General features: G+C 47.4%; 1 protein-coding gene across 3 annotated transcripts in view; it reads right to left on the reverse strand.

Moving 5' to 3' along the window:
- grin3bb (glutamate receptor, ionotropic, N-methyl-D-aspartate 3Bb) overlaps positions 1-27,963 on the reverse strand; it is a 162,061-nt gene that overhangs the window by 24,920 nt on the left and 109,178 nt on the right. For 2 of the 3 annotated variants that reach the window (XM_039767156.1, XM_039767158.1), the window contains exon 2: positions 912-1,525. In XM_039767156.1, coding sequence (XP_039623090.1) covers positions 912-1,525 — 614 coding nt within the window. The remainder of the gene's footprint in view (positions 1-911; positions 1,526-27,963) is intronic. The other variant, XM_039767157.1, reaches the window with a different exon arrangement.

Raw genomic sequence — 27,963 nt, forward strand, 5'->3', positions numbered from 1 at the left:
TTTGTGCCAACTTACCATGATGTGGCAATGTGGGCATCAGAATGAGATGAAGATGGTGGAGCTGAGCTGAGGTCAGGATGATGTCAGGGTGGTGAGCACAGTGCCACTGACACATGAACCTAGATGGTGACTGTGCCAGCACTGCCAGGGTGACAGTCAAAAAGTTCCAGGATTGACCTTGCACAAATTGGGTGGAGTGACGAGTGGCATCACCAACTGCAGGCATCCATGGTGGGCAACGAAAGGCTCCTGTGGCTGAAGTGGTTACTGAAGTCAGCTGGGGGTTCAGCTATGAAGTGGTGGTGTGGGCTGCGCCAGCTATCAAAATAAATCTGGGGTGCGTTTGGGCCCACCCCAGGTATGAAGTGGCACTAAAAGTGGTCACTTAGGTCATTACTGGGTTCATGTGGATCAATGCCAACTGTGGAATGGCAACAAGAGGTACATAATGTGTCCTAATGCAGTCAGTTTGGTTTCCTTGTGTTTGACCCTACATGAGGTGCCAGGGGTGCCATTTCAGAAATCGAAATCGACTTGGGGTTCAAGTTGGCACTGAGCTGTATGACGTGGTCCAGTGTAGTCAGTGAGGTCAACTTGAGATTCACTCAGGTGAACCCCCAACTGTGATATGGAAATGTGGGCTGTGCCAGTGACAGAGTTTATGGGATGGCATCTCTGACAGCACCAGACGTTTGTATAACTGGCTTATATGGCGCCCCCTAGTGTCCAGGACTATGTTGTCATTGTCTGCTCCAGTTTACTCAGTACAGGACATGTCCCCAGATGGGGTGCCAGTCCACCACAGGACACACTCACTCACACACACACTTATGCCCCCCTAGTCATTCGTAACTAACCCCAGGCACAGGTCTTTAGATCCCAAGCAGACCCAATGGGTGGGCCGACGTTACCTGGACAGATACCTCCCAGACGTCAGGCTCCTGTCGTACCTCCTCTTCTCGTAGCAGTTGACCACCGTCTGAAGGAGGGCCAGCTCGGGCTGATGCTCAACTGCCACAGAGATGGCCCGGGCCAGCAGTTCGATGGCGTCTTGAATGTAGAAGTGCAGGGGCTTGAGGTTCACCTCCCCGTAGGCCAGCAGCCCATAAGGCAGGCCGATGGTGTGCAGGGCCTCAGGGTTCAAAGGGTATGCCACCACCCAGTGGACCGCGGGCAAGGTCAGGCCGAGCTTCTGGGCGGTCAGGAGGACGTTAGAGATGCACTGAGGGTCTGTGCCCAGCAACAGTGCCGTGGAAGGAGGCAGCGACTTGAAGTGGTCACTCAAATAGCCCTCCATGTCCTCGCTCTGCTCAGGACCCCAGGCGGTCATGTCAATGACCGCTCGCAGCAGCAATGGGCAGTCGTGTTCGTGGGTGCTGAGGAGCTCTAGAATGTCCAGATCTTGCCAGCCTTGGCACAGCACGGCCGTGGCCTCCTGCCAGGAACTTCGGTGAAGGACGCTCAGCAGCAACTCGGCCAGCGACCTCGGTGGGCTGCGGGTCAGCATCTGCAGGTGGAACGGGTTCTGTGGACAGAAACAAGAGAATAATGGAGGATTGTCACAAGTCACAAGGGGGGGACACAAGGACAAGGAACAAGTGACAATCAGAACATTACAGAGCCCTGGGGCCACACATGGACTTACTGGACACCAGTTCTAATGTGCGGCCATGGAAACCAAAAGGGGACAACACAAAGCACTCCTTCTGCTTCACCTCTGCCTCAGCAATATCAGCCACTTTAGGAGACCACCCAGAAAACCTCAACTAGTGGTCATCAGGGTCAGAGCTAAAGGTGACACCCTGGCTACTCCTCTTGGCACCTTCATGTGTCTCCAGGGTGGGAGGAAGAGGAAGAAGGGCAGAAGGATGAAAAAAACGCTCCACTTAATGGGAGGGCTGGCAGCGCCAACTCATCATAAACATGAAATGGATTGGGGGTGGGGGGCACAAAGCATCTATAGGCTGCACCATAAGTGACAAAGCAGTCATGACAACAAACATCATAGTAATAATCCTCAGACTGGCATAACAAAAACCACCAAATTAAATGAAATGCTAAACACAGCAACAGGACCGCAAATCTCGGCTCTCACCGCGGCGCCAACGGCCAACGCATCTCTCAGATGGGCTTACGTCACAACCTGCCTTAGAACTCCGCCAATCCCGTCTGCTGGTGCTCGTCACCGTCTGTGACTTGATCTGTGACACTCCTTTGGCCACCTGTCATAGTTGGTCTCGACTTGGAAAAAAAGTCTGTGACACTGTGCTTTGATTGGATGGCGAAATTGCATTATTTGAATACAGTGGAGAGAATACAGGAAATAGGAATTCTGGGTAAATGTTTTAGTAAAAAGTAAATATCACCCTTCAAGGTCACTACATTTGTGATTACATTTAGAAGCACAGAGCAGCCGAACATGAAAATCAAATACAGAGAGTCGTAGGACCACCAATCAATCAATCAATCAATCAATCAATCAATCAATGTATATTGTGCAGAAACTGCAGATTCAAGTGTTTAGTCAGGGGCATCGGGCAGAAGCATTGAAGGGCCTGATAGCAGCGGCCAGTAAAGACCCCCCAGAAGGGATTTTATAGCACACTGTGGTGGGATGAGCCCCTGGTTAAAAGTGCTTCCAGATTGTGCCTCCTAGGGGGCATTTTTCAGGTTGGCATCCAATTCTGCCACCGTCCTCTTATTCTACAGCAGCTCCGGGTGTGTCCAGGCTTAGCCCTGGGATGGCGTCGGCTTCCCTGATAAGTTTGTTCAGTCATTTGAACTCAAGTTACTTCTCAAGGAGACCCCAGCATAGAACAATATAGCGCCTTGAGCTGGGGAAAGGCGCTATATAAATAAAATGTGTTATTATTATTATTATTATTATTATTATTAACAATGCACTGGTACTATGGACTGGTAGATCATCTCCAGCAGTTTGCTGTGTATGTCAGAAGGCGACTCGTTTTATTTTGGGGGCCTCAATTCAATTTATATGTTTATGACTTTTGGGACCGCATGATAAGAGGACAATTGTACTGTCACCGTCACTGTAAAACAGCAGTATGCCCATTGGGTTACTCTCCTTACAATGTGAGGATGTTGCTTCTCTTCTGTTCACTTACTTGACGCAGATTTGAGAAACGCAGGAGACCTCGGTGTTAAACCTGGGAAAGGAGTAATCGAGAATTTAGGAATTACCTTTGCAGGTAAAAAAGTAAAGCGACTGCAGGGGATAAAATAGTAGGTGAGGTCAGGGAGCCTGCACTGGTACACCACATGACAAAACAGCTCAGGACCCCAGGTTAGCAACCCCCCAGATAGACAGGTGGTCCAGTCCCACCCTCCAGAAATGACCCTCGATCTGCCGCAGCCCAATGTTACTTGGGCGTCCCCTTGGCCTGGTCCAGCTGTTTGGGTCCTCAACAATGAGGGTCACCCTCGGGTAATCGCACCACATGGCCGTAGTGCCGCAACTGATGCGCCCTCACCATGCAGGTCATGTGCTTCATTTGGGACACTGTGGGCAACACAAAGTCACACCAGTGGGACCCAAGGACCCTCTGAACAGACACATGAAGGAGTCCAGTCTTCATCTCAGGTCACTGGACAGCGTCCGTGTCTCGCAAACAGGAAGCACCAGGACTTTAAAGACCTGGACCTTCGTCCTTTTGTGCCACACACCCCTCAGTGACCTCATGACCCCCCATGCTCTCCCAATCCGTCTATTGACTTCATAGGAAGAGTCTCCAGAATCACCTGAATGTCACTGTCGAGGTGACTAATCCTCTCAATGAGGTCGACACTCTCTCTGCAGACAGACCCCCAAGAGGTCATTAAAGGCACTGATTTTGTTTTTATTTTTTTTATCAGGACCCTCACAAGCCCAGTAAAATAAAAAAAACAGCTAATAGGAAATGAAGACAAGACGTTATACTTAACTAGCCATCCCCCATGGCTCCGCCCACATTGTAGTGAAAGAGGACCATGAGGAGGGCCCCGCCCACTCCTGACATCACGCTCCCCCCTCCCCTCGGCCTGCAGCCTCTCTCTCAGATTCGTGTGAATAAATTGGAACCACAAGCGAACTCTGATACTCAGCGCGATGAGAGAAATTGCAAAATCAACCGGAATTGTTCAAGCAAATTATAGGAAAAAAACCCGATCTGAATCCGCAAAGTAGCTCTGTCGTGAAAAGTGGACAGACAGACAGACGTATTTTATATACCTAGAGATGAATTTAACATCAGCCTTTCTCACCTCAGGAAATATCACAGTAAATACCAAGAAGCAGCTTTTTTTTTACTTCTTTTGGGGGTCCCCGTTTGTAAATGTAAAGGTGACCAAAGTTAAAGGTGGGAAAGGACCCTCAAAAATCACAACTCTGGGGGCTCTTAAACACAACGGGGGAGAGCAGCAGACACGATAAGCTACAAAGCTGGAGGTTTACTGTCTGTCACCCCCAATGACAAAGCCACAGAGGGGACATGCAGCATTGGCCATCGCGGCTCTCAGATTTGTCTTCATCGGCTCCTCCTCTATAACCTCCAGTGGGGTCCAGAATGAGTCCCATAGCTAAGCCTACCCCTCTTAATCAGTTTGTTAAATGGGTGGTCCTCTCTTGAAGTGACGTCATCATCCCAGCACACAGCACTGACCACCGCAGAGGTGTAGAAGATGTGAAGGATTTCACTGTCCACATTAAAGGATCACAGTCTCCTAAGGAAGGAGGCCTTTCTCTCCTATTTCTCATGTAGTTCCTTTGTTTTTCTGAGACCTGACCAACCTGTTACTGATGTGGACCCCAAGTACCCATAGGAGCGGACCACCTCAACATCTACTCCCTGAGTCGTGGATCTTTGGTGCGGAGAAAGTGAATAAGCAGATCTTTTGGTTTTGTTGATGATGAGTTGCAGACAATTCTCAAAGTTCTCCCCCTGCCTCCTCTCCCCTGTCCCACTGCCCCCCCTTATCAATGGACCCCATAAGTGCAGAATCCTCTGAGAGTTCCTACAAGTGACCTGACCTGCTGTTATATATCTAGTCAAAGGTGTGCAGGGTGAAGAGTAAAGCAGGCAGTTCTGCTCCTTGTGTTGCTCACACAGTCCTGGACCCTCACAAGCTGGTGGTCCGCCTGACAGGCAGTCCATCATCAGGTCACCACAGGCTCACCCACCTGCACAGATCTGAGGTGACCCCTCAACAGGGATGGCTGGATGGTGCTGAGGACGCGGCAGAAATCCAAACACGTCGGCCTCACCGTGGAACAGACAGACAAGCGTGTCCTCCACTCCAGTCAACTGCGGTGGGCACAGGGGGTCTACCACAGGGGGACTCTAACAGTCCAGGACCAGCCTCCTGAAATGGCTTAGTTCTCAACCCCACTAATAAAAAAGAAAGGACCCCATAAGGATCAACTCCATTGAACATGTCATATGGGAGCTGAGGAGCCTGTTACCCATTAGTGACAAGGCAATGACAACGTGGTGACCAAGTGACGCCAGTCTCTAAAGAGTTTGAATACACGACATAGAGAGTCGAGGACAGCCGCGTACTAAAGGGTCTCATCTCTTTGAAAATACATCCATCCATCCATTATCCAACCCACTATATCCTAACTACGGGGTCACGGGGGTCTGCTGGAGCCAATCCCAGCCAACACAGGAAGCAAGGCAGGAAACAAACCCCGGGCAGGGCGCCAGCCCACCGCCGGGCACACGCCCACACACCAAGCACACACACTAGGGGACAATTTAGAATCACCAATTCACCTGACCTGCATGTCTTTGGACTGTGGGAGGAAACCCAGGCAGACACGGGGAGAACATGCAAACTCCACACAGGGAGGACCTGGGAAGCGAACCCTTAAGGGTCTCCTAACTGCGAGGCAGCAGTGCTACACACTGCGCCACCGTGCCGCCCCTCTTTGAAAATGTTCTTATGATTTTTTTTTCCTAATTTTAAATCATTTCATTTCAATCTCCATTGTGTTAATGAAGACAAAGGAAGGAGGAAAACCGAATTTGACTTTAGATTTGTGTGTTTTAAGTGAAATGTGAAATCAAAGAGAATGAGAACATTAAAGAAACGGGGTGCCGGCTGGGGTGACAAATCAATCCCCAGTGGGACATCTCAGCTTAGGGTCCTCCCTGACTGGGGTCCAATGTCCTGCTTTATGTCCCGTGTTGTTCTTTGTTGAGCCATGTGAAGGTTAGGGGGCGCCAGTGAACCCCAAACACGAACACACAATTCTAATAAAGGGGGTGTGTGTGTGTTTGGGTGGGTTTGATTACAAATACCTCGTATGTACAAATAAATGAGCGTTGTCCCCCACTCTGCCCACCACACTGCTACTCCTCCAGTCGAGTGCTGCCCGTCTCCTTTCCCAGTGTGGTCTCTTTTACTGAGGACCCTGAAGTAGTCCCATTGATGTGCCATAGCTAGTTATTGAGACAGCCAGGGAGATCCTCCCCCCGCACTATCCCATATCATCCACCAGGGGTCCCTACGTGGCTGCTCCCCCAAACTCCAGCTCCCATGCAGCCCTGCGGGTGTCTAAACTGGGACTCTAAATGAAGGACAGTGCCACCTGTTAGAGTGGAGGATGAACTGCTCCCAGCTGTGCTCTCCTGCCAGTTCTTGTACTCTTTGGGCATCCCACCCAGGACAGCGATGATAAGGCATCCTGACTGGGTATTGCCCCCATTTAGTCCATCCTTCCATTATGGCATTCTGGCTGGGTAAGGGCTCCCCCTTCATCCTGGGCGGGACGCCGAACCGGCCATTTACTAGTGTTGGTGTTCCTGTAGTTAATGATGGGTGGGTAGTTCGCAAAGAGAAGAGGCCGCCTGCCAAATGCTGCCACAAACTAGCTCTATAAATCCAGAGGGTCTCCCCCAGTTCCTGGTGGTCCATCATGAATGTGCTATGGAGCTGGTGAGGTCTTGTGTTTTTGTGTTTCCTCTGCGTATTTTTAATTTTTTCTATTTTTTGGACTTCATGCTCTTGTTTCTCACGTTGTTTTTTAGATTACCGTACCAGGACTCGGGTTGCGCTGGATTGCCTTCAAGTTTTTGGCAAATCCCTTTGCCTTTGTAATCCTTGGGGCCTCATTATATTAGAAGATATTACAAAAATGTACTGTATAAAAATTCTCAAGACACCTTATCTGTGTCTAGCTGGGATTTTGGATGGGATTTCCCCCTCTAGTGGGCATTCTTGGAAATTCTTTTTAGACTTACGTGCTTTGAGGCTGTTAGTTCACAACACACAGGAACTGGTGGTCTGCATTTGGAGTTTTTTCTTTTAAACTTCTAGAAAGTTTAAAAGAAGTGATTAGAAATTACACAAGTCGAGAAATACGGAAGAAGGGAATTGAAACCTTCAGCCTTAAGAAAGGAGATACAAAGGCAGTTAGAAACTGGAGGCCAATCACTTTACTGCACACAGATTATAAAATACGGAGTCAGGTATTGGCAGATAGAGTGAGAGAGAAGCAGGAGAGCACCAGTGGAGAGAGTGACACCCAGGCAGTCTCGGGACACAAGACTGGGGACGATGTGACACTCCTGAGAGAGCCATTGGATTAAACCGAGGACAGGAAATGGCAGATTTGGGAAAGGCTTTGGGAGTTTCACATAAACTTGATCTGCTCTGAAGACACAGTAAGCCGAAGTGGACATCTCTGAACGAGGAGGGACGTTGGTTTGTCCACTCTTGGCCTGTCAGTTTGTGCAGGAGAAAAGCAGCAAAGAAAAGGAAAACGAGGGCACTGAGCCGAGACTGTCACCAACGAGCACAATGTGACTATAACACGTGACAACGCATTTTCAAAGAGGCCGATTTTAAAGCAAGTGGTAAAACATTGTGGCGCCTTAGGGTCTAAATTAAATGTTAACAAGACTGAAATTTTAATGAAATGTAATTGGGAAGATGGAGTTAATATTAGAGAAGAAAAAAATAAAATATTAGGGATTTACTTTGGGAGAAAAGATGGAGCGAGGAATCTTTGGGAGAACTTGAGAAGAAAAATGTTAAAAAGCTACCAGGGCTGTGGAAAAATGAGGTTCCGACACTGTGAGGGAAAGGTTTTATTATAAGCTGTAGCTTATATACACACAGGGAGGGGACGTTAGGACCACCTGAACCCCGGCTTAGCTGTGCCAGTCATTTGATCGGCCAATCACGTGGCAGCAGCACAATACATCCAGTCCTGCAGATCTGGGTCAGGAGCTTCAGTTCACGTTCACATCAAACAACAGGGTGGGGACTTCAGATGTGTTGTGGTTATTGGTGCCAGGTGGGCTGGTCTGAGTATTTCTGGAGCTGCTGGTCTCCTGGAACATTCATGGATGACAACCTCGGGAGTTTACCCAGATTGGTGCAAAAAGCAATGACAGCTGTGTGGACGATGAGAGAGGGCAGAGAAGAAGACCAGACAGAAAGACCCCAGTAATTCAGATCACCAACTGCAATAAGCAGACAACACGTCCCACCTTGAAGTGGGTGGGCTACAACAGCACAAGACCACGGCGGGCTCCACTCATGTCAGTGAAGCACAGAAAGCTGAGGCCTGCAGTGGAAGTTGAAGGCCTGGTCTGATGGATCTCGATTTCTGCTGAGACACATAGAAGGTGGGCACCTTCAGCAAAACAGGAATTCATGCGGCCAACGCACCTCATGTCAGCAGTCCAGCTGGGAGGTGGTGGCCGTGTGAGGGTGTGGCGAGTGTCTTCTTGGCACACTTTAGGCCCCTTATTACTAATTCATTGTTCCTTGAATGCCAGGGCCTATTTGAGTTGTGACCAAGAGTGGGCGCCCACAAACTGATGCACTGACACAGTCCCAGGTTCAAAAAGCAAACAATTATTTAACACAATTCCTCTTCTTCTCCTTCTTCTTCTTCTTCTTCTTCTTCTTCTTCTTCTTCGCTACTCATCCTAGATGAGTGTTGCCTATCTCCTCTCCCAACTCTGACTCATCTGGAAAAGGGAATGCGGGTACATTTATTGAAGACCCCATTGCACTTCTGGTACCAGGGGATTGCCAGGTCATTATGAAGGCCCATAAAGTAGAGAGTACAACTGCCTGCAGCCCCCCTGGCAGCAAGTCATGGGACACAATGAGCTCTGAAAGAGCAACGCTGATGAGATTTTATCTTCATAACTCCATCCATAAGACATCAAGAAAAATCAGATGAGCACAACAGACGTGATGCTGACTTGATATCAGCACAGAAACAGGAAACACAAAGCAGAACAGACAGCCTGTCCACACAGCACAGTTGGGACGAGTTTTCAGAAAGCTCTTGGAGTCGTGCTGATGGATGTTCCAGTAATCAAATGGACTCCTCAACGTTCTGCAATTGTCAACCCGCTATTTCAAATCAAACCTCCCCACACTTTTCTTTCCACCAAGTCTTTAAGGGAGCAGATGTAATCCTTGAGGCGGAGGACACATGTCTGGAAAACAACTTGCTAAAAATGTAATGCATTTTATTACTACAAATGTCTCTTATGTGCCATCTGTTGGAATGGCAAATGCATTGCATACGACTCTGTTATATGTCATTTGGTGTGGGATTTGTAAAAGCAGTATCTGTTGGAATGAGAAATCTAGTGCATTTTATTACCACAAATGCTTGTGGTGTGCCATTTGTTGGAATGACAAAATGCCATTAATTTTATTATTAGTAGTCATTTTTGTGATGTGTCACCTGTTGGAATGACAGATCCATTGCATATGTCTCTGTTATATGTCATTTGGTATGTAAATCATAAAAGCAGTGTCTGTTGGATTGACAAATACAGTGCATTTTATTGCTACAAATGTCTCTTATGTGCCATCTGTTGGAATGGCAAATGCATTGCATATGTCTCTGTTATATGTCATTTGGTATGGGATTCGTAAAAGCAGTATCTGTTGGAATGAGAAATCTAGTGCATTTTATTACCACGAATGCTTGTGGTGTGCCATCTGTTGGAATGACAAATGCCATTAATTTTATTACCACAAATGTCTGTGATGTGCCATCTGTTGACAAATGCAATGCATTTTATTCCTACATACATTACAAAATACGTTCCAGTAGATTGTAAACGTTAAGGCTGAGGTTTTTGTTGATGTGTTAGATTTCACCAAATCGTAGAGGAGTAGCACAGCTCATTATTTTAATATAAGACGCCATAGTCCCTGTAGAGGGCGATAGTCATCTCTGTTTGTAATTTGCCTCCTGTTTGTAAAAGCGTCCCGAGAGATGTCATGATGGCTGTCACAGTCAGCGGTTGGCATACGCGGCACGCATGTTGAAAGGACTGAAATACGCGGCGGTTTCCTGTCATAACTGATGAACTTTTTTAGGCTATGGAAGCTGAAACACGAGACATCTTTAATTAATACAAGTGAGAGCAGACGGCAGCTGGAAATCGATTTCGACATTTAGCTTCGAAAGCTGTGGCTTACTACAGGTGAAGAATGAAAGTCCAGCCTAGCGTGTCTTAATGTTGTCCCAAGATGTACGATGGATGGCCGCCTTCTTCAGAGGCTGTGCAGTGCTGCTCGTCGTGTGTCTCACACCGAGACATTTCTAATCACAGTGTTGTCACACTTCTCAGTTTCTATCTGTAGAAAGCCACCGCGGAAAGAAAGAAAGAAAGAAAGAAAGAAAGAAAGAAAGAAAGAAAGAAAGAAAGAGCTGAAGCGCCTTTGTGACAAGCAACCAATTGAGTTTGTAAAAGTAGACAGGCTGGACAATGGGGGGCGCTCTGCTCAGACACCTGATGCCCTGACTGTAATTTGGAGGATTTATCGTGCGACACACAGGGGTTTTGTGCCGTGGGGGCGTCGCACTGGTCACCTTGTCTTTGCCCGCACAGCCCTTTTGATATCGACAGACCCAGTGATCTCGCGTTCAAACCCATCCATTTACAGATTAGCGTCCCTTTAAGCTCTGATGATCGGGGGGTCCAAAGCGAGGGGTCGATGGTCGGTGCAAACGACACCAAGACTCAGCCGCTATGCTTTCCTCACTTTTGGGCTTTCTAATTTTTCATTTCTTCTTCTTAAAGCGTCCAGTCGGCTGTGTAGATAACTGGAAAATAATCCTCATTTAAATGCATGAAAGTCTGAGTCTGAATTTAGAAACAGACGCGCCATATAGTGACCTTCACTTGGTCTCTAATGTCTGCATTAAAAGAAACATCCTGCCTCCCTCTGCAGGGTGGCACAGGGTACAATTTTCACCAAATTCACTGGTTAAAGGATACAAAAACTGAGAAAACCAGAGCCTTGGGCAAAAACATATTCACAACACTGCCAGGTCAGGTGGATTGGCAACACTTTGTTAGTCGAAGTGTGTCTGTGTGTGTGTGCGAGTGTGGCACCCCATCCTGGGATTGTCCCTGCCTTGCCCTAATGCTTGCAGGAATGAACTCCAGCTCCCCACAACCCACCTCTGGATTAAGCGGGCTTTGAAAATGGCTTGGTATGGTATGGCATCTATGACATGCCAGTGGAAAGGCTGTGCCACCTTAAATCTTCAGTTGGCACCACACATTTTCTCTAAAGAGTAGCACAGTGCCTCAGTAGTTGACATGGATTCACATTTAAAATGCAGTCTGTGTAGACTCCTCTGACCATGCCAGTTTTCTCCAGGTACTTCCAAAGAAAGGCAGCCATGATCCAAGTGCCACCACATTTCATTATATGGCACAGCATAAGCAGATCCAGGGTGAAAAGATATCACATCAGTATGGGCAAGGAAAGGTCATTAGGGGGCTCTAAATTCCATGAAGCTGTGAAGGGGACCCTTCAATGAATGAGTCGTTGGGCCAGAATGGAATAGAATAACCTGTTGCACTCCCATGAGCTGCTAGATGGCATCAAGGAGTCACTCTGCACTGCCCTCTCAGTGCCCACACCATGAAGAAAGCCTCAGATTATTGGGCACCCTTCAGGGTTTATGTACCGAGCATCACTGGCAAATCAAGCAAATCAAGCTGCTCTGTTATACAGTAAGCTTAAGAAAAGTGCCAGGTCACATCTACACTCTGCCAACAGGGGGCACCTTTCACTGACCTGCCCTTCTGGGCACAGGATGAGTCTCACAGCCTGTGGCCATTGCTGAAAGTGCTGGGCTGAAGCCACCGTTTATGGAAATGTTTGATAGGCAAAACATGAACGACGAACCCAAATTGAAATGCCAGGTAAGAATAAGCGATGGGGTGTTGATCAAAGTTTAATGGCCAGCTAAACTTTAGAGAAAGTGGTGATCTTTGGACACGGTGGTGCTTTTCATCAGTGACACCTCTCCTCAGAACTCGCACGGCCATCTTTCTCACAAGTGGAGCAGCAGATGGACTTCAGCAGTAGACCTGCACATCTGCCTCCAGAATCACTGGCTGGCACTTCATCCTGAGCTTTCATGACTTCCGACCAACATGACCAACGGGATAATCCTCAGATGGGCTGATTGCTGCCACCACTTAATCTCCATTTCTTCAATTTAGAAGGTTCAGCTCTTCCAATCTTTGCTCCTTGCTGGCTCTCCATGGTCCTGAATCAGACTGGATGCTCTCCATGACGCTGAATCGACCTACTTGCTCTTGAAGTTGCTCTCCATGGTCCTGAATCAGCCTAGTCGCTCTTCTGTGGACTTTCTGTGGTGCTGCTTTGGAATTTCCTAACACACTCAAACCACGCGCATCTCGGGAAGAACAGTGGTGGAAAGGGGTTGGGTGGCAGGTGGCTTCGTTCAACCGGCATGTCCAAATGGGCCATGAAGCCGGCAAGCCAACGGAGTTGTGGCCAAATACACAAAAATGGGCCCTCCGAATTGACTTTATTAAGGTGGGCAGAAACACAGCTGAGCGTAGAGGGACTGCATAAGAATCGAGCATCAAGCAGGGTGTCCAACACAAGTGGGGCTGTGCATCTGAGCGAGGGGCCAAGTGGGCAGTGTGACCCTCTACAGGTTAACACTGAAAGTGGTACACCCCGCCACCTAAAGTAAGTGCGCTCATATTCTACAAAAGGGGGACAAGTCTGGGGGTCTTCACTGCCATGCTGACCTACGCATGCAAATCAACGTCTGGTGTCAGGATTGGTGAGTGGAACTGCCTTGAAAGGCACTATATAAGAAGACCACATAGGTAGAGACATACAGAGGTCATCGGTACACAGATACAGCAATCTGCTCGAGCTGTGGACTTTCTCTGGTGCTGCTTTGTCTTTTTTGAACACCTAAGCTGCACACAGGGGTTACACTAGTGTTTAATAAAACGTGAGTGTAACCCCCATTGTCTTGTTCTCATCAAGGCACTATATAACCTAAGAAACTGTTAACCTTCTTTAGATCCACCCTCTTCATCTCCTCACATACTTTAAGGGTTCTGCTCCTTCAATCTTTGCTCGTCTGTTGCTCTCCACGGTCCTGAATCAGCCCATTTGCTCCTCTCCGGACTTTCTCTTGCGCTCCTTTGTCGTTTCCTAACGTGGACACCAAAACTTTATCCAGTCCTCCAGATGAGGCGTCACTTGTGTGCTATATAATTTAATCACAGTCTCTGTAGACATGCGATGCAGATACTGGGGGGCGCTGTGTACCCTAAATTCCTGTTATGTGAGTAGGGAGTCGGCCTAACACAAAAAAGTGGGTTCATCCAAAAAACTCAAAAGCACATAGGAGCAAAAAATTCCCAGAATAAAGGTGGCATCAGGCACATTAAAGTTGTTTTCTTCTTGGGACTTCACTGTCCCATCAACTTGTAGGGGTCACTCTGTACCCCACAGAGAGCACATCTAGAATAGTGACATGGCCTTTCCCCTTTTTAATGCTCACTTACTTTGCAGTGTTTCCCCCTTTATCTTGTAGTATTGTCACCTGCTGTCATTTCCTCCCAAGAGCTGATCACAAGTTCCGTGACACTCACAGGCTATCACGCCGCAAGGGACAAAGACAGATGACTGGGACACGAATAACCAGTGGCCGCCCTCAGTCAAGGACACTCATTTGGAGTTTTTGAGCCCACAGCTCCAGTGTGCCACTCTCCGGTGGGCACCTGTTAGGAGGTCCAGCTCAAGGCCACTAGTCCTAGGCATGTAATTCAGGGTGAAAGCCCTTGTGATGTGATGGCCGCCTGTCTGTCATGCAGCCAAACATGGGGCACATTAGAGGGGATTAGAAATGTATTCATTTAATCCACTTCAGAATTTGTCTTGCACACCAATGTGTGCCCACCTTCAGTTGTTTGTTGAGAGAGATGGATGTCAAGAAATGATTGAAAAAACTGGAAAGCATTGCTTTCTATAAGAAAACACCAAAGTGATAAAATGCTTTGTCGTGGGTCCTGGGGTAGAAGATCTGTGTGCCACCTAGAGATCACATCTTACATATACTGGCAGCTTTAACCTGAGTCCATGTGATTGAATGAGTGTGCCCGGTGATGAGTTGGCACTTGGTCCAGGATTGGGTGCAGTTTGTGATGGCTTAGGGAGTGGATATTCTGTAAAATCAACTTCTTTTAATACTGCTGGGCCCTCATTCACGTTTCATTGATGGGTCAAAGAGGGCAGCATGCCATGCTGGACAGACCAGGCTACTCTGTCACCAAAAACAGTGTCCAGCGCCTCCTTGGCTAACTTGTAGGAGTTCCTGGGTCAGCAAAGAGCAAGTCTTAAGAGGGATCCTCAGTCTGCCCCCAAGGTCTTCTCTGGATACATCCTCTTGTGGGGGGTTCACAGGGGTCTTCCTCACTAGATGTCCAAAATGCCTCAACTGCATCTTCTCAATACAAGGAAGCTACCCTTCCAGCCCAGGATCCTCCCTTCAACTCCATTTTAGCACATTTGAACCATTTGGTGTAAACCTCCTCCCTCTACTCCAGAGTGTGATCTCTGTTTGGAATCACAGGATTCATTTGGGCCATTTTTGGAATTTTTGCAAGTTTATTTTTTTTAGGTCAAGGTTGCCACTGTTGGATTGCTTGTCACTGTTGTGTCTCATGGTAACGAGTCACCGATGGATTGCGACGTGAGTCATAGAGGATCACTGTAGGTTGATTAAACAATGGGCGCTGACCTCAACCCCCAGTTGTGAGGATGGTCCTGCCATTAAACAAGTACTGGGTCTTGAAGACAAGATTGGGTGACGGCAACAAAAAAGTTTAAGAAACCCCACGTTAGGTTGATAATCATTCTGGGCACACATTCAGCGACTACGATCATATTGTTTACCGTTGCTATGCCTGTGCCTGATCATGTGACACAGAAGTCAGGTGACTTGTTAGGTGTCATTGCACGCCACCTTTTTCAGATGACGGTGCCCTGCTATGTGTTGATCATATCACATTTTATATATATATATAGCGCCTTTCTCATACTCAAAACATTTTAGTGGAAGTTCATTTATCCAGGCTGCTCTCGCTACGCTTCTTTTGAGTCTGATTCTGAGTTTCAGTTCGGCTAGCCCCCTGATCACGACACTCTTTATTCCCTTATGCCCATTCCATCTCCTGCTTTTTCTGTCATTCAAAGTGAAACAAAACAATAACACGACAACATCCCATTTAGCGCCAGTCTCTCCCCGGGAATTCCCATGTCAATCATATGCTCCGCCTCCTCCCTTATTTTCTTTCCAGGCGATCAGATTCACTTTTAAACACCTCCCCTCATCCTTGCTAACCACACCCCGTTGCTCAATCCCCGCCCACTTGTTATGGTGTAGTGGGTGATGAGGACCCCGCCAGTCCGACTCTGACTCGCGCTCCGGCCCGTCGTCTGCTTCAGCCCATCAGATAGAAGAGAGCAATTTAAAATGTGCGAACCGCTCAAAGGGGGACACAAAGCCTGTTGTCGGCAGGTGACGTCCCTGAGAGGTTTATTCAAAATCAACGTGTTATCTCCTTCTCCTGAAGCGTGCAGACCCGTATGTGTGTGTGTGTGTGTGTGTGTAATGGCGGCCCGGCAGATAACAGCCTGCTTGATATTCCAGTCCACCCCGGAGCTGCCGCCCCAGGCTCGAGGGAAACAAGCAGCGGAGGGAATGAAATCAGCAAAGGGGAACGCCGGAGTGACGAGGAGATCAGCGCGAGCTGACAGGAGTCGAGGAGCGGCGCCTCCATTATTTGATCTCCATCGCGCTCCGGAATTTCCTAACAAACTCCAACCGCGCGCGTGTCGTGAGCGGCGGAGGAGAAGAACGGGAGGGTGGGTGGCATGGGAAGGAGGGGTCGGGTGTCAGATGGCTTCGTTCAGCCGGTAAGTCAAAACGGACCGTGAAGCGGGTAAGCCGGCGGAGTGGCGGCCAAATACGTAAAAACACCCCCAAGTATGCAAACGGGCCGTCCGTATTCACTTTATTAAGGTGGGCAGAAACACAGCTGAGCGTAGGGGGATCACATGATAACCGCGCATCAAGCAGGCCGTCCAACACAAGTGGGGCCAAATGGGCGGTGCGACCCCCGACAGGTTAACACTGAAAATAGTACGCCCCCCGCCAAAGTGAGTGCGCTCATATTCTACAAATGGGGGACAAGTTTAGCGTCTGAGGGTCTTTATTGTCATGCTGACTTGTGCATGCAAATCAAAGTCTGCCTTGAAAGGCACTATATGAAAGAAGACCAGCTAGGCATGGAGACACAGAGGACGTAGGCACACAGATACAACCATCTGCTCAAGTGGCTCCCCTCTCTCTGCCATTGCTCTCCTTGGTCTTTCATTCCATTTCAATGGTTTGGTTTTAAATGTGCTCATTACATTAAATGGACTTGACTCCTTGCTTAACTCCTCCCATGATAAACCCAGAATTAGTGGTTCTGCTTCGGCCCGGTTCAAGTCCGGCCCTTTTGTGTCTCCTCAGAAACGTTCCATTGGTGCCCCTCAGGGATCAACGTCACGTCTGCTTCTATTTTCCCTCTACATTTGTTCCTTAAGCATTGTCATTTCTTCTTGTGGCTTCTTCCACCACATCTCTGCTTATGACGTCCAGATTTTCTTCTTATTTATCTCTGACAACCCACAGGTTTCAGCCCAGATGTCCAGTTGTCTCTCTGCCGTCTCATCATGGAGGAAGGCTCATCAGCTTAAACGTAATCTTTTATATCTTGTGCTCGCCCGCTGATTCACTTTCCTCCACCAGTCACGGTCAGGAATCTTGGCGTAAATCTGGACTCCTCACTTTCATTCATTGACGATATACCTTCAATGACCCCATCCTGTCACTTCTGTCTTCTTAATGTCCAGAGGCTATGACTCTTCCTCACCAATATGCCATGCAAGTCCTTGTTCAAGCACTGGTTCTCTTTAGGCTGGACTATTGCAACCCTCTCTGGGGGGTCTTACTTCACCTGCTATCTGACCCCTCCATGTCCCCCGATGTTCTCTGTTCCCTGTTTTACTCCTGCCACACTGCCCTGCTTTGGTCTCTCCACCAGATTCCTGTTGCTATAGCGATCCACTTCAAATTGGGTGACTGGGTCTCCTCCTCAGGATCTCCAGTCCTGGTCTCTCCATTCGTCCCTTCTGCCTCTGCCTGCCTAATGACCGACCCCCCTCTTGCCAGATGTGCCGAGACTTCACGTTGCTCCTCTGGTTTTCATTTCATTACACCTTTTCATTACATTTTTTGGATCTACTGTGCTTCACTCCTATGGGCCACCTGCTGCTCCACTGACAAAGAGTTTAGGATACTGATCTGGGGGTCTTAGCTGAGCTGCCGTTTGTCTACTCCCTCTTGCTTGGCTTTTTGTCTTGTTCTCTGTTGGTTTTGATGTGTAAGGCGCCTTGGATAAAGGCATCTGCTAAATGAATATTGCACCTTAATAAAAACACTAAGTGTCTATATATCTGTGAGTCCATTTGGTTGGTATGTCTCTGTCATTCCAACAGATGGTGCATCAGAAAAATTTATAGTAATAAAATGCATTGCATTTCTCACAACAACAGATGGCACATCACAAAGATTATTAACACAGCGTTTATGAATTCCATACCAAATGGCACAGAACAGAAGCAAATGAGTTATAGTTGTCATTCCAACAGATGGCACATCAAAACATTTGTAGTAATGTCTTTTATTACTACAAATACAGAATATGTCTCTCGGACTCTGTGTATCTGTGTGTCATTGTAGTTGCTATCATTCTGACAGATGGTGTATCTCAAACATTTGTAGAAATAAAATGCATTATATTTGCCATTCCAACATATGGCACATAAGAAACATTAACACTGCTATTACAAACCCTATACCAAATAGTATATAACAGAGATACACAAAATGTATTTGTCATTCCAACAGAGGGCGCATTCCAAACATTTGTAGTACTGTAATGCATTTCATTACTACAAATGTGTGTTTTGTGCCATCTGTTGGAATGACAGATATAATGCATTTTATTACTACATGCATTACAAAATACATTTCAATAGATGGTACAATGCAAATGTTAATGCTGAAGTCTACATTAATTACTTAGATTTCAACCCGTCTTAGACAGGTGGCACAGCCAGTAAAAAGCAGACCAGAAAGACACTATATAAATGACATATAGATATATAAGAAAGGCACTATATAAATGACATATAGATATATAAGAAAGGCACTATATAGAATACTTTAGAGAGAGATGAGAAGGTGCTAAAAATGACATTGCTAGATATAGAAAGGCACTATATGATAGGTAGAAATATCAAAGACACTATTTAATAGATAGACAATGTTTATTATGTTGTTGTCAAGCCTTTCACCCCTTCTGACAGCTTCTCTCTCCAAGGCCCCACCTCTTCTTACAATGTATCTCTGGCAGGCCCCACCCCATTTCACATGCTGTATCATAAGCCACACCCCTGCTCCTTCCCAGACTCCGCCCCCTCTGATGCATCTCTCTCATGCCCGATTTTACAAATTTCAAAAGCAATAAATAATGAAGGTAGGCAGAGTGGCACAGGGCTTATGGCATTGGACTGAGGTTGTGGGATCAGATCGTGCACTGACACTTTGTGACCAAGAGCCAGAAGTCTGTATGACCGTCATCATCAAGTCCTTCTGTGAGAACCCTAAATCCAAAGAGGACTGTTTCATTTATGTTAGGTAGAATGCCCAGAGGAGACTGGGTGGTCTCATGACCTCAGACCCCCTACAGATTTTTTTTTTCTCCAGCCATTTGGAGTTTTTTTTTTGTTGTTTTTTCTGTCCACCCTGACCATCGGACTTTACTCCTTTTCTATGTTAACTAATGTTGTCTTATTTTATTTTCTTATTTTGTCTTTTATTTTTCTTTTCTTCAGTATGTAAAGCACTTTGAGCCACCTTTTGTATGAAACTGTGCTATAGAAATAAATGTTGTTGATGTTGTCACCTGCCTGTGCTTCAAATGAAAAAACAAAAGAAATTTAACCCATTGCAACTCAGATGTGGTGTCAGTCAAATAGGTACTTGTAAATAAAGATTATAATAGATATGAAAGGCACTATATAACAAATAAATAGACAGACACAGTGTGTATAATCTTGATGCCAGGCCTGCTCCCCATTCTGCCAGTGTCTCTCTCCCTGGCTCTGCCCCTCCTCACAACATCTGTCTCACACACGCAGCCCCCCATGCATGTCTATATCCCAAGCTCCTCCCCTTCCCTCCCTCTCTCCCAGGTCCCACCCCTTCTGAAACTCATTATGTCTCCCAAGCTCCACCCCTTGTTTTTTTCTCTGGGAGTACAGACAGAGGAGGTGGCAAACCCCAAGATGGTGGGACACTTCTGGTTTTGTCACAGCTGTGTTTAGGTGACATGATGGAAGTCTGGGGTTGGCAGAGAGACCTGTTAATGCCATGGCACCATCTTTGGTTTGATATGTGCCTTGCTGTTTTGGGGTCCCATCGTTAAGATATGATGATAGGAAGCCACGCTAAGATTTCAACATGAAGGTGACGAGATTCAAACCAGTGTGACACCTTCAGTGTCACTCTAGTTACAAAAAGTGACAATTTATTTATTTTTTCCCTGGTAATGACACTCTGACTTTAAGCTGTGGATTGGGTTACTAGAATTCGGACTTGACTGGCACACATTAAAGGATTCATTTCTGTTCCATCTCCTGCTCCGTCTCTTTACCCTTTCACCTGTTCTGGCTCCTTCATAACAGCACTGCACTTCTTCAAGGTTATTGTCCCCTAACAACATGTGACAAGAAAACTATAGCAATAAAAGACACAAAAGCATGTGTCAAATAAATCAATAAGGAACCAGCAGAGATGCCCAGCATGTGCTCTCACGGCCAGCTCTTTGGTAACGAGTGCCATCTGGGTGGAGTGACACGAGCGGCTGGTCAGGATGGTGATTCTGATTGACTTTTGAAGTCCGTGAGTGTTGTGTTTTCCCTGAACAGAAGGCAGCAGGGTGCCACTTCTGTGCCACCTTCATCACCCCCTGCAGAGCCCTGAGGCCCTGGACTGAACTGGTGCCATACTGAGATGTGGACTTCACTGTCATCTGTGCAGAGCCGATGGAGACACGAGAACTGTCTCTCAGGAAAGAAAGGTGCTGGAGGGCTGTCTTGCAAAGAGACCACATGTGTTGTGCCCACTTCAGGTCACCAGTAATGTTTACTGCAAGACATTTAAAGCTGCTCGTCCCCTCTGAATCAGATGTCAGTGTGGCCTTCCTTCTTAAGGCTCCGATTGTTGTCCTGGCATCACCGAGTCCTCAGTTTCACCTCTTCTCTGTAACGCTATGACGGCACTGTCATCAGCAAATTAAATACAGAAGCTGGCACTGCGTCTGGCCACAGAGCCAACACAGGGGGCTCAACACACCACCCTATGGAGTGTCCTTGTTAAGGGACAGAATGGAAGATGTGATATTGGGTCACCTGGACTGTACATTGAAGTCATCTGATTTCAAGGAGAGCGCAAGTTTAGCTTCACATCTTGAGGGTCTAAAAAGAACACAATCAACCAAAGTCACTCTGGGCTGGCAGCTGCTGAGCCCTACGGAAACATTACATTAGACAGGGGGGCCTCATGTCGTCACTGTCACCAACACTCCTAACACGGCTGGAGATCAAAGAGGTCTTGTCAGCCTACAAGGCTGGCTGGGATTATAAATGACAAGACGTGCCAGTGTGATTATACACACATTACCATCTAGCTAAATATATATTATATAGCGCCTTTCATATCACTCTGTCTATCTATCTATCTATCTATCTATCTATCTATCTATCTATCTATCTATTATATAGCGCCTTTCATATCTATCTATCTATCAGTTATATAGTGCCTTTCACATATCTATCTATCTATCTATCTATCTATCTATCTATCTATCTATCTATTATATAGCGCCTTTCATATCTATCTATCTATCTATTATATAGAGCCTTTCTATTATATAGCGCCTTTCACATATCTATCTATCTATTAGCTATGAGAGGTGCTATATATCTGCTGGCCTTTCTGTCCCTCATGGTGCCACCATTTCAGACATCATTCCTCTCAAAACTTCACAGGTGGCCTGATGTTTCTTGACACCTAAGCTTCTATCTCATGCTTTCTTTCAGTGTCCCCAAGGTCCCCTCTTCTTGCCCTAATAGTAAGTGATGATGGTGGTCTTCACATATGCCGTACACCAGACTGCATACTTGATTCAAGACCTCAAGATGACCACATCTGGATGGACAGGCCTGTTTGTCCCCATTCCCCTTTTTGGTCCCCACTCGCTGTGACGGTCCCTTATCATTTTCATTTTGGTTCTTCTTTCTTTTGTCACTTGTCTTTTTGTCACTGGAGGTATCCTGACTTGACTTCACCTGCTGTTTGAGGACATTTGTCCTGATTGAATGACGTGACTGATGGAGCCGAGCTCCTCCCTATTTGGGGGATCCCAATGATTTCTGACAAATTCCGTCTGTCGTTTCACACCAATTAGCTCACAGGGTGCTCTTGTGTTTGATTTGCTCTGGTCCTGCATATTTTATGACCCTTCGGCCCCCCTTGCGCTGATTCACTCGCTGCTTTACTTATCGCTCGCCCGTGCAGAACATGAAGGAGAATTGCTGAGAGGTTTGGCTGGCGGGTTGCACACCACACGCTTTAATGCTCAGCTCAATGAAATGAAACTTGTCTTCACGTTTCAGGAAATCGAGAGCGACGGGAGTCATGTTGGTGTGCGTTTGTGCGCTTTAATGAGAGGCTTTGACTTGTGAGATAAACGTGAACAGAAGGAAGGACGAGGAGGACGAGGAGGAGGAGAAGAAGAAGGGAAGACTTGTGAGATCAGTGGAGCTATGCAGGTCTACCTACGCTGTGTCTGTCACGGTGACGTCCATTTAAAGGCTCATGCAAGGAGGTAAAGGAGGCACCTGTGGGGGGCGCTAGAGAGGCGCTGACTGCAGGCCTGCTAATGAGGACTCAATGGAGGACGAGTCCTAAAAACCCGCAAGGAAGCCTCGAATATACGGGAGATAAGGGGGGAGTCGCAAAAAACACCAGTCAGGGAAAAACAAACAAACAAACAAACATAAACCCACGTGCTCTCTCACTCTCGCTCACTCTCTCTCACTTTCTCTAGTATTCAATCTCTCATTTTCTCACTCTCTCACTCACTCTCACTTGCTCTCTTCCTCCTCTCTCTGTCTCTTGCTCTCTGGTTCTCACTCTCTCTCACTCTTTCTGTCACTCACTCTCTCTTTTGATCACTCACCCACTTACTCACTCCCTCTCTTGCTCTCTCTCTCTCTCTCTCTCACTCACTCCCACTCTGTCTCTCTGTCACTCACTCACCCAGTTACTCTCTCTCTCTCTCTCTCTCACTCTCGCTCTCTCTCCTGCTCACTCTTTCTCACTCTCTATCTGTCTAAGGACTTTGTTGCTGGGACGTGACGCTAGGGGACTGTGGCGTCACCTGCTCGTCACTCTTTTTCCCCAGCCTACTGCTTGTCACCCCTTTTGCTGCCCTCATATCGTTGCCACCCTGGATCAGCCCCTCGTATTTTCCATGTGTCTCTCATTAGTCAGACGGTCGAAGCCCCCCAACGTCTGCCCTGTGAAGAATCTGAAATCGAATTGAGCGGCGACGGCTGAGTATTTTTTTTTCTTCTTCTTCTTGTTCTCCAGTAACGGGTCAATTAACCTCCGTAAATGGAGGGCGGCTCGCGCTCCGAGGATTAAGATAGAAAAAGCCGATTTTGTGACAGAGGTCTGCTTGAATGAAGGGAGCTTCTTGGGTGGGCACACCGAGTGGCACTCATCGATGACTACAAAGCCGCGTCTGGAGCCAAACTCGAAAAGAGAAACGGTGAAGCCACGTGATGGAGGGCCGCCATATACGAGGGGTAGTGGAGCAGAAGAGCGGGCATCTAGTCTGGAGTGGACAGAGGGGCCCAAGCCGACCACCACCACCTGAAGCCACCGCAGCTACAGAGTTGGGTGTGTGCAGCGCCCCCCACTGGCACAAGTCTCACAATTCAGGGTGGTGGAGGGCAGGAATTGACACTGGCAGCATCCCTGGGCAGGATGCCCCTCTATGACATGGCACAGTCACAGTCCCACCCAGAGTCAGAGATGACAAACAGCAGGCAGACCTGAGATATTATATAGCGCCTTTCATGAATGCTTTCCTGTTCTCTTCTGCCTGGAGTTTGTGTGGAAGCAGAGGCATATAGCGCCTTTCATCAGGGACACCCGCTTGCCTGCTTTCAGTGCACTCCGACCCAGGGTGCTGCAGTAGAGGACTGCTGATTTGGGGTGACTGTCACTGTCACCAGGTCTGCTTTTATCAGGCGTTGACCTCAAATCCTTTAGAGACGCAGACACCCCCACTGACCCCTCACCTTCAGTGTCCCTGTCACTCGTGTGTGTGGACTACAAATCGATAACCGCAGGGCACCGTCTGCTTTTAAATGCCCCCACCTCCAGCAGTGACATCCCATAATAGTACATCCAGCCTGTGCGAATCGGCTCCCCCCCGAGTGATTTGCCCCCATAATAATTACTTCATGATTCTTTATTGTATATAGCGCCTTTGCTGCATACCCGCTTGAGTCCACAATGCCAGTCATTGGCTTTGCCATCTCATTGGGATTTCACACAGAACTGTGCCAGCATCAGCCAGTCAGCTGCCCACAAGTGGCCAGAAAGCTTTGGGACACACCTAGAAGAGGTGGACACAATCGGCCACTGCCATCCATCAGCATGGTGGACATGGCGCCCCCGTCTTCAGTGCGCATAGCCAGCATTACAAACACAAGAACGTCCACACAAAACAAATGCAATGAGCCTCACGCTGGACACCACGGTTGGTGACATGGGGTGACAGAAATGTTAGGATGCCACACTGCTTGGGGGGCACCAGTGAGAGAGTTTGGGGAGAGTAAGCCACTGCAAATGCCAGGGCACACCTGCTATTGACCAATTCCATCCCACCGTGGCCATCATCCACCCACACAATAACTGAGAATTCCAGCAGATTAAGGTGTCAGTGTCACTTGTCACTTGTCACCGGTCACCTGGGAGTGGCACCGGGACTAGAAGATCAGCCCACCTCTACAAGATAAGGTGGCATGCATTAAAAGATCTAGGCCCCTGCGATTGGCACAAACTGTAAGCCATGAAGGGACGCTACTTACAGGTCTACTTATGGCCTTCATATAGCGCCTTTCACAGCAAACACTTCACAGGTACAGCAGAATGTGTCTGGTGTTTATGAATCTCCCTATAAAGCTGTGATGCATAATTCTCTGTGTTGTCTGAAGAGGGCGCCACTTACAGCTCTTGACCTTTATATAGCACCTTTCACAGTGGGCACCTCACAGACCCACCATAGCTCTTCTGGCGTTTACATCTGCCTATAAAATGGTCAGACGTAATCCCCTGGTAGGACTCTGTGCTGCTCCCAGTTTGGCTCTTGAGATTTACTGTATATAGTGCCTTTCACATTCAGCACTTCACAGGTACAATGCCAAGCTTCTGCCACTTAAAGTGGGTGGGCTGACCAGTAAGGTGACTCACTTGGAGTCATACAGAGAGTCACCGACGGGGCAGAGTTGGCAATCCCTTTGTAGTCCAGCATCCTACCAGGAGAGGGCAGCATGGACTACATTCTGAAATCTTGCCCTGCTCCGTTTTATTCTGCACCTTCCCAGAGTGGCCAGTAGAGTGGCACAGCAGTTGGTGCCCAGGAGAATACCCCCATGTTCCTGTCCTTGTGGGATTTCCTGCAGGTACTCCATTTTTTCCCTGGCACGCCAAATGTGTGTTTTTTAAGTGAATTGGCATCTGGCACCTCTGACCCCCATGACTCTGATCTGAGTGGGTTTCATACAAGATGGAGTGATGGACCTCTTCAGTCCTAAGGCCTGAGTGCAAGACAGGAACTAAAACTGGACAGGATGACAAACATTCTCAGGGTCACAATGATTTCAAGTGAAGTGACATCCAGAGGGTGACTCCTCAATATAGCGCCTTTCATCATAGTGTACACGATACAAGGAGGGCACAAAGTGACTCGTTCAGCGTCACTCTAGCTGTGAACGAGATTGCGGTGACTGTCAAAGGCGCTATATACTGTAAAATCTGGAAACGACGGAATGTGTGCCTTAGGAAGTTAAAGGCGGTCCTCAGCGTGAAGACGCTTGATGATCAAAGCCCACCCCTGAGTGAGTCAGCATGCCGCTTTCATGGTGCAAAAGAGTTAATGCGGCTTGGCGTGGGTGCCACACGGGCCACAAGATTAGCCTGGCATACAAATCACTTCTGCCGCAGAATTAATGAGATGTATAAAATATGGAGTGACATCAATATTTCCTGTACATTAAGCTAATAAAGAATTCATTAAATATCGGGTGACCTCCTGCAGAAGGAAGCAAATTTCAAAAACCAGTTAAGAAGTGACAGGCAAGGGGGGAGAAAAACGACTTTGGTGCGTGACAGCCGGGCAAAAGCCATCCAGGCGTTGGCGCTTTGGTTCTTAATGCACTCAAATCCTTGAAGGCGGCGGGTCGCTGCAGCACAGTCAAATTGCATGTGTCACCGTTCCCTGATGGGTAGTGGCACTCTGTCCCCTGTCCCTTACCACGGGAACTCGGAATGCTGAAAATGAGCCGCTTCAGTCCAGTGGTCTTCAGTCCTTATAGCGCCTTACACACCACTTTTATCAGTCAAACATCTTTCAGCTTTTTGAACCCGGCATAATTCAGCTTGGCACTAATGGGTGAAAAGTGCCCATCCATGGGAGAGGACACAACACAGTGAGTGAAATGGAAGAATCTGTTTCAATTGGTCTTAGATAGATAGATAGATAGATAGATAGATAGATAGATAGATAGATAGATAGATAGATAGATGTGAAAGGCACTATATGATAGATAGATAGATTGATTTTATTTGTCCCCAAGGGGAAAGTATGCATCCATCCATTCATCTATTTTTTGGATCCCCTTTTTAAAATTGCATGGCTTTGGGTGTAATTGGGAGTAAGGAGTGTACCAGCCTGGGCACAGGGCGGGCACACACACACACAGCTGCCCTCGATCGCTTTGAGACACACAGGGTCATCCATTTTCTGAGCCCCTTTTCAAATGATTGCATCATATGTTGGTATCGCTGGGTAAAGGGCAGGAATGAACCTCAGACAGGATGCCAAGCATTCCCTGGGCACTAGTCCCCACTCAATCACATGGTGCCAGTTTAGAGTTACCTGTTATCCAAGTCAGTGTGTCTTTGGGGTGGGAGGGCAATCCAGAAAATATGGAAGGTATGGCAAAAAAATCCATACATCCAATATTGAAAAAGTATGTGCCCCCTTCCTAGTCTCCTCTTCTCTTGCATGTTGTCCACAATGAGGGGTCTTAGCCCTTTAGTCAACATGCAGTATTAGATAAAAGGGAACTTGTAGGGCAGCCTATCATTTTAAAAGCAGGGGTTCACTGAACAAAGTTATCCAACATCCCGTGAAAAAGTAATTGCCCCCAATGTTTCAGTGCCCGGTCACAGCACATGCAGCAGCAGCTAAACACTTCCTAGAGTTTGATCTCTCGGTTGCTTGGACTGTTCCTGGATGAGGAGTTGGTGAGGCCAGCAGAGGGTACTTAGCTTGTGTCATTAAAGATCCCTGGTGAGCACCTTACAAAAAGAGTGGATTGCTTTCTGAGGTTCCCACCATGACCTTGTGCATTCTGGCCCTCTGAAGTTCCTCGACTCTAATTAGTGAACCCTCTCTGTCACCCTGTCACCACCCAATAGCCAAAGTGTGGTCACCAGACTGGCACAAGAAGTGCTGCTGTCACATCATCCAGGTGGCTGCTGCATATTGGTGGTGGTGGTTGAAGTGGCTCCCCACTGTCTGCACGAAGTGCTCTGAGGAGGTTAGGAAAGTGCTGCCTAAATGTCATTAATTATAAATTATTATTATTATTATTATTATCTTAGTCTTTTATGTCACCATTGAGGAATTTTCACATAGCCTTGTAATTCAGAAGCATCAGCTGCCCGTTTCAGTATCTCCATTGGATTTAAGTCAGAACTTTGATGTGGCCGCGCCACACAGTCGTCAGCTTGCTTTTGCGCTCCGAGTCCTTGACCACCTGCACATCCCAATGACACCTCAACTTAAGGACATTCTGCTTAAGAAGATTCTGGTCAAGATCTCAATTCCTGGTTCCACCACCAATGGCAAAGCACCTCCATACCACCACACCAGCCCCTCTGCGTCTTACTGCAGCGCGGGGTCCAACGAGTTCTCCTTTTGACTCGTCTCTCATTACTCCACCAGGCTTGAGGATCGTCCAGGTGCTTCATTGCTCTCTCACTTTGTTCCTCTGTCATTGTTCCTTCATTTCTTCATCATGGAGTCTTCGTTTCACAATGCCTTGTAGGAACAAACCACTGACACATGAAGTTGAAGCAGAACCATCTGGATGAGACATGAGGACAGCTGAGCTCTCGATGGACTGAATGGTCTTCTTGTATTTCTT

The sequence above is a fragment of the Polypterus senegalus genome, chromosome 10, assembly GCF_016835505.1.
Source record: "Polypterus senegalus isolate Bchr_013 chromosome 10, ASM1683550v1, whole genome shotgun sequence".
NCBI classification, from domain to species: domain Eukaryota; kingdom Metazoa; phylum Chordata; class Cladistia; order Polypteriformes; family Polypteridae; genus Polypterus; species Polypterus senegalus.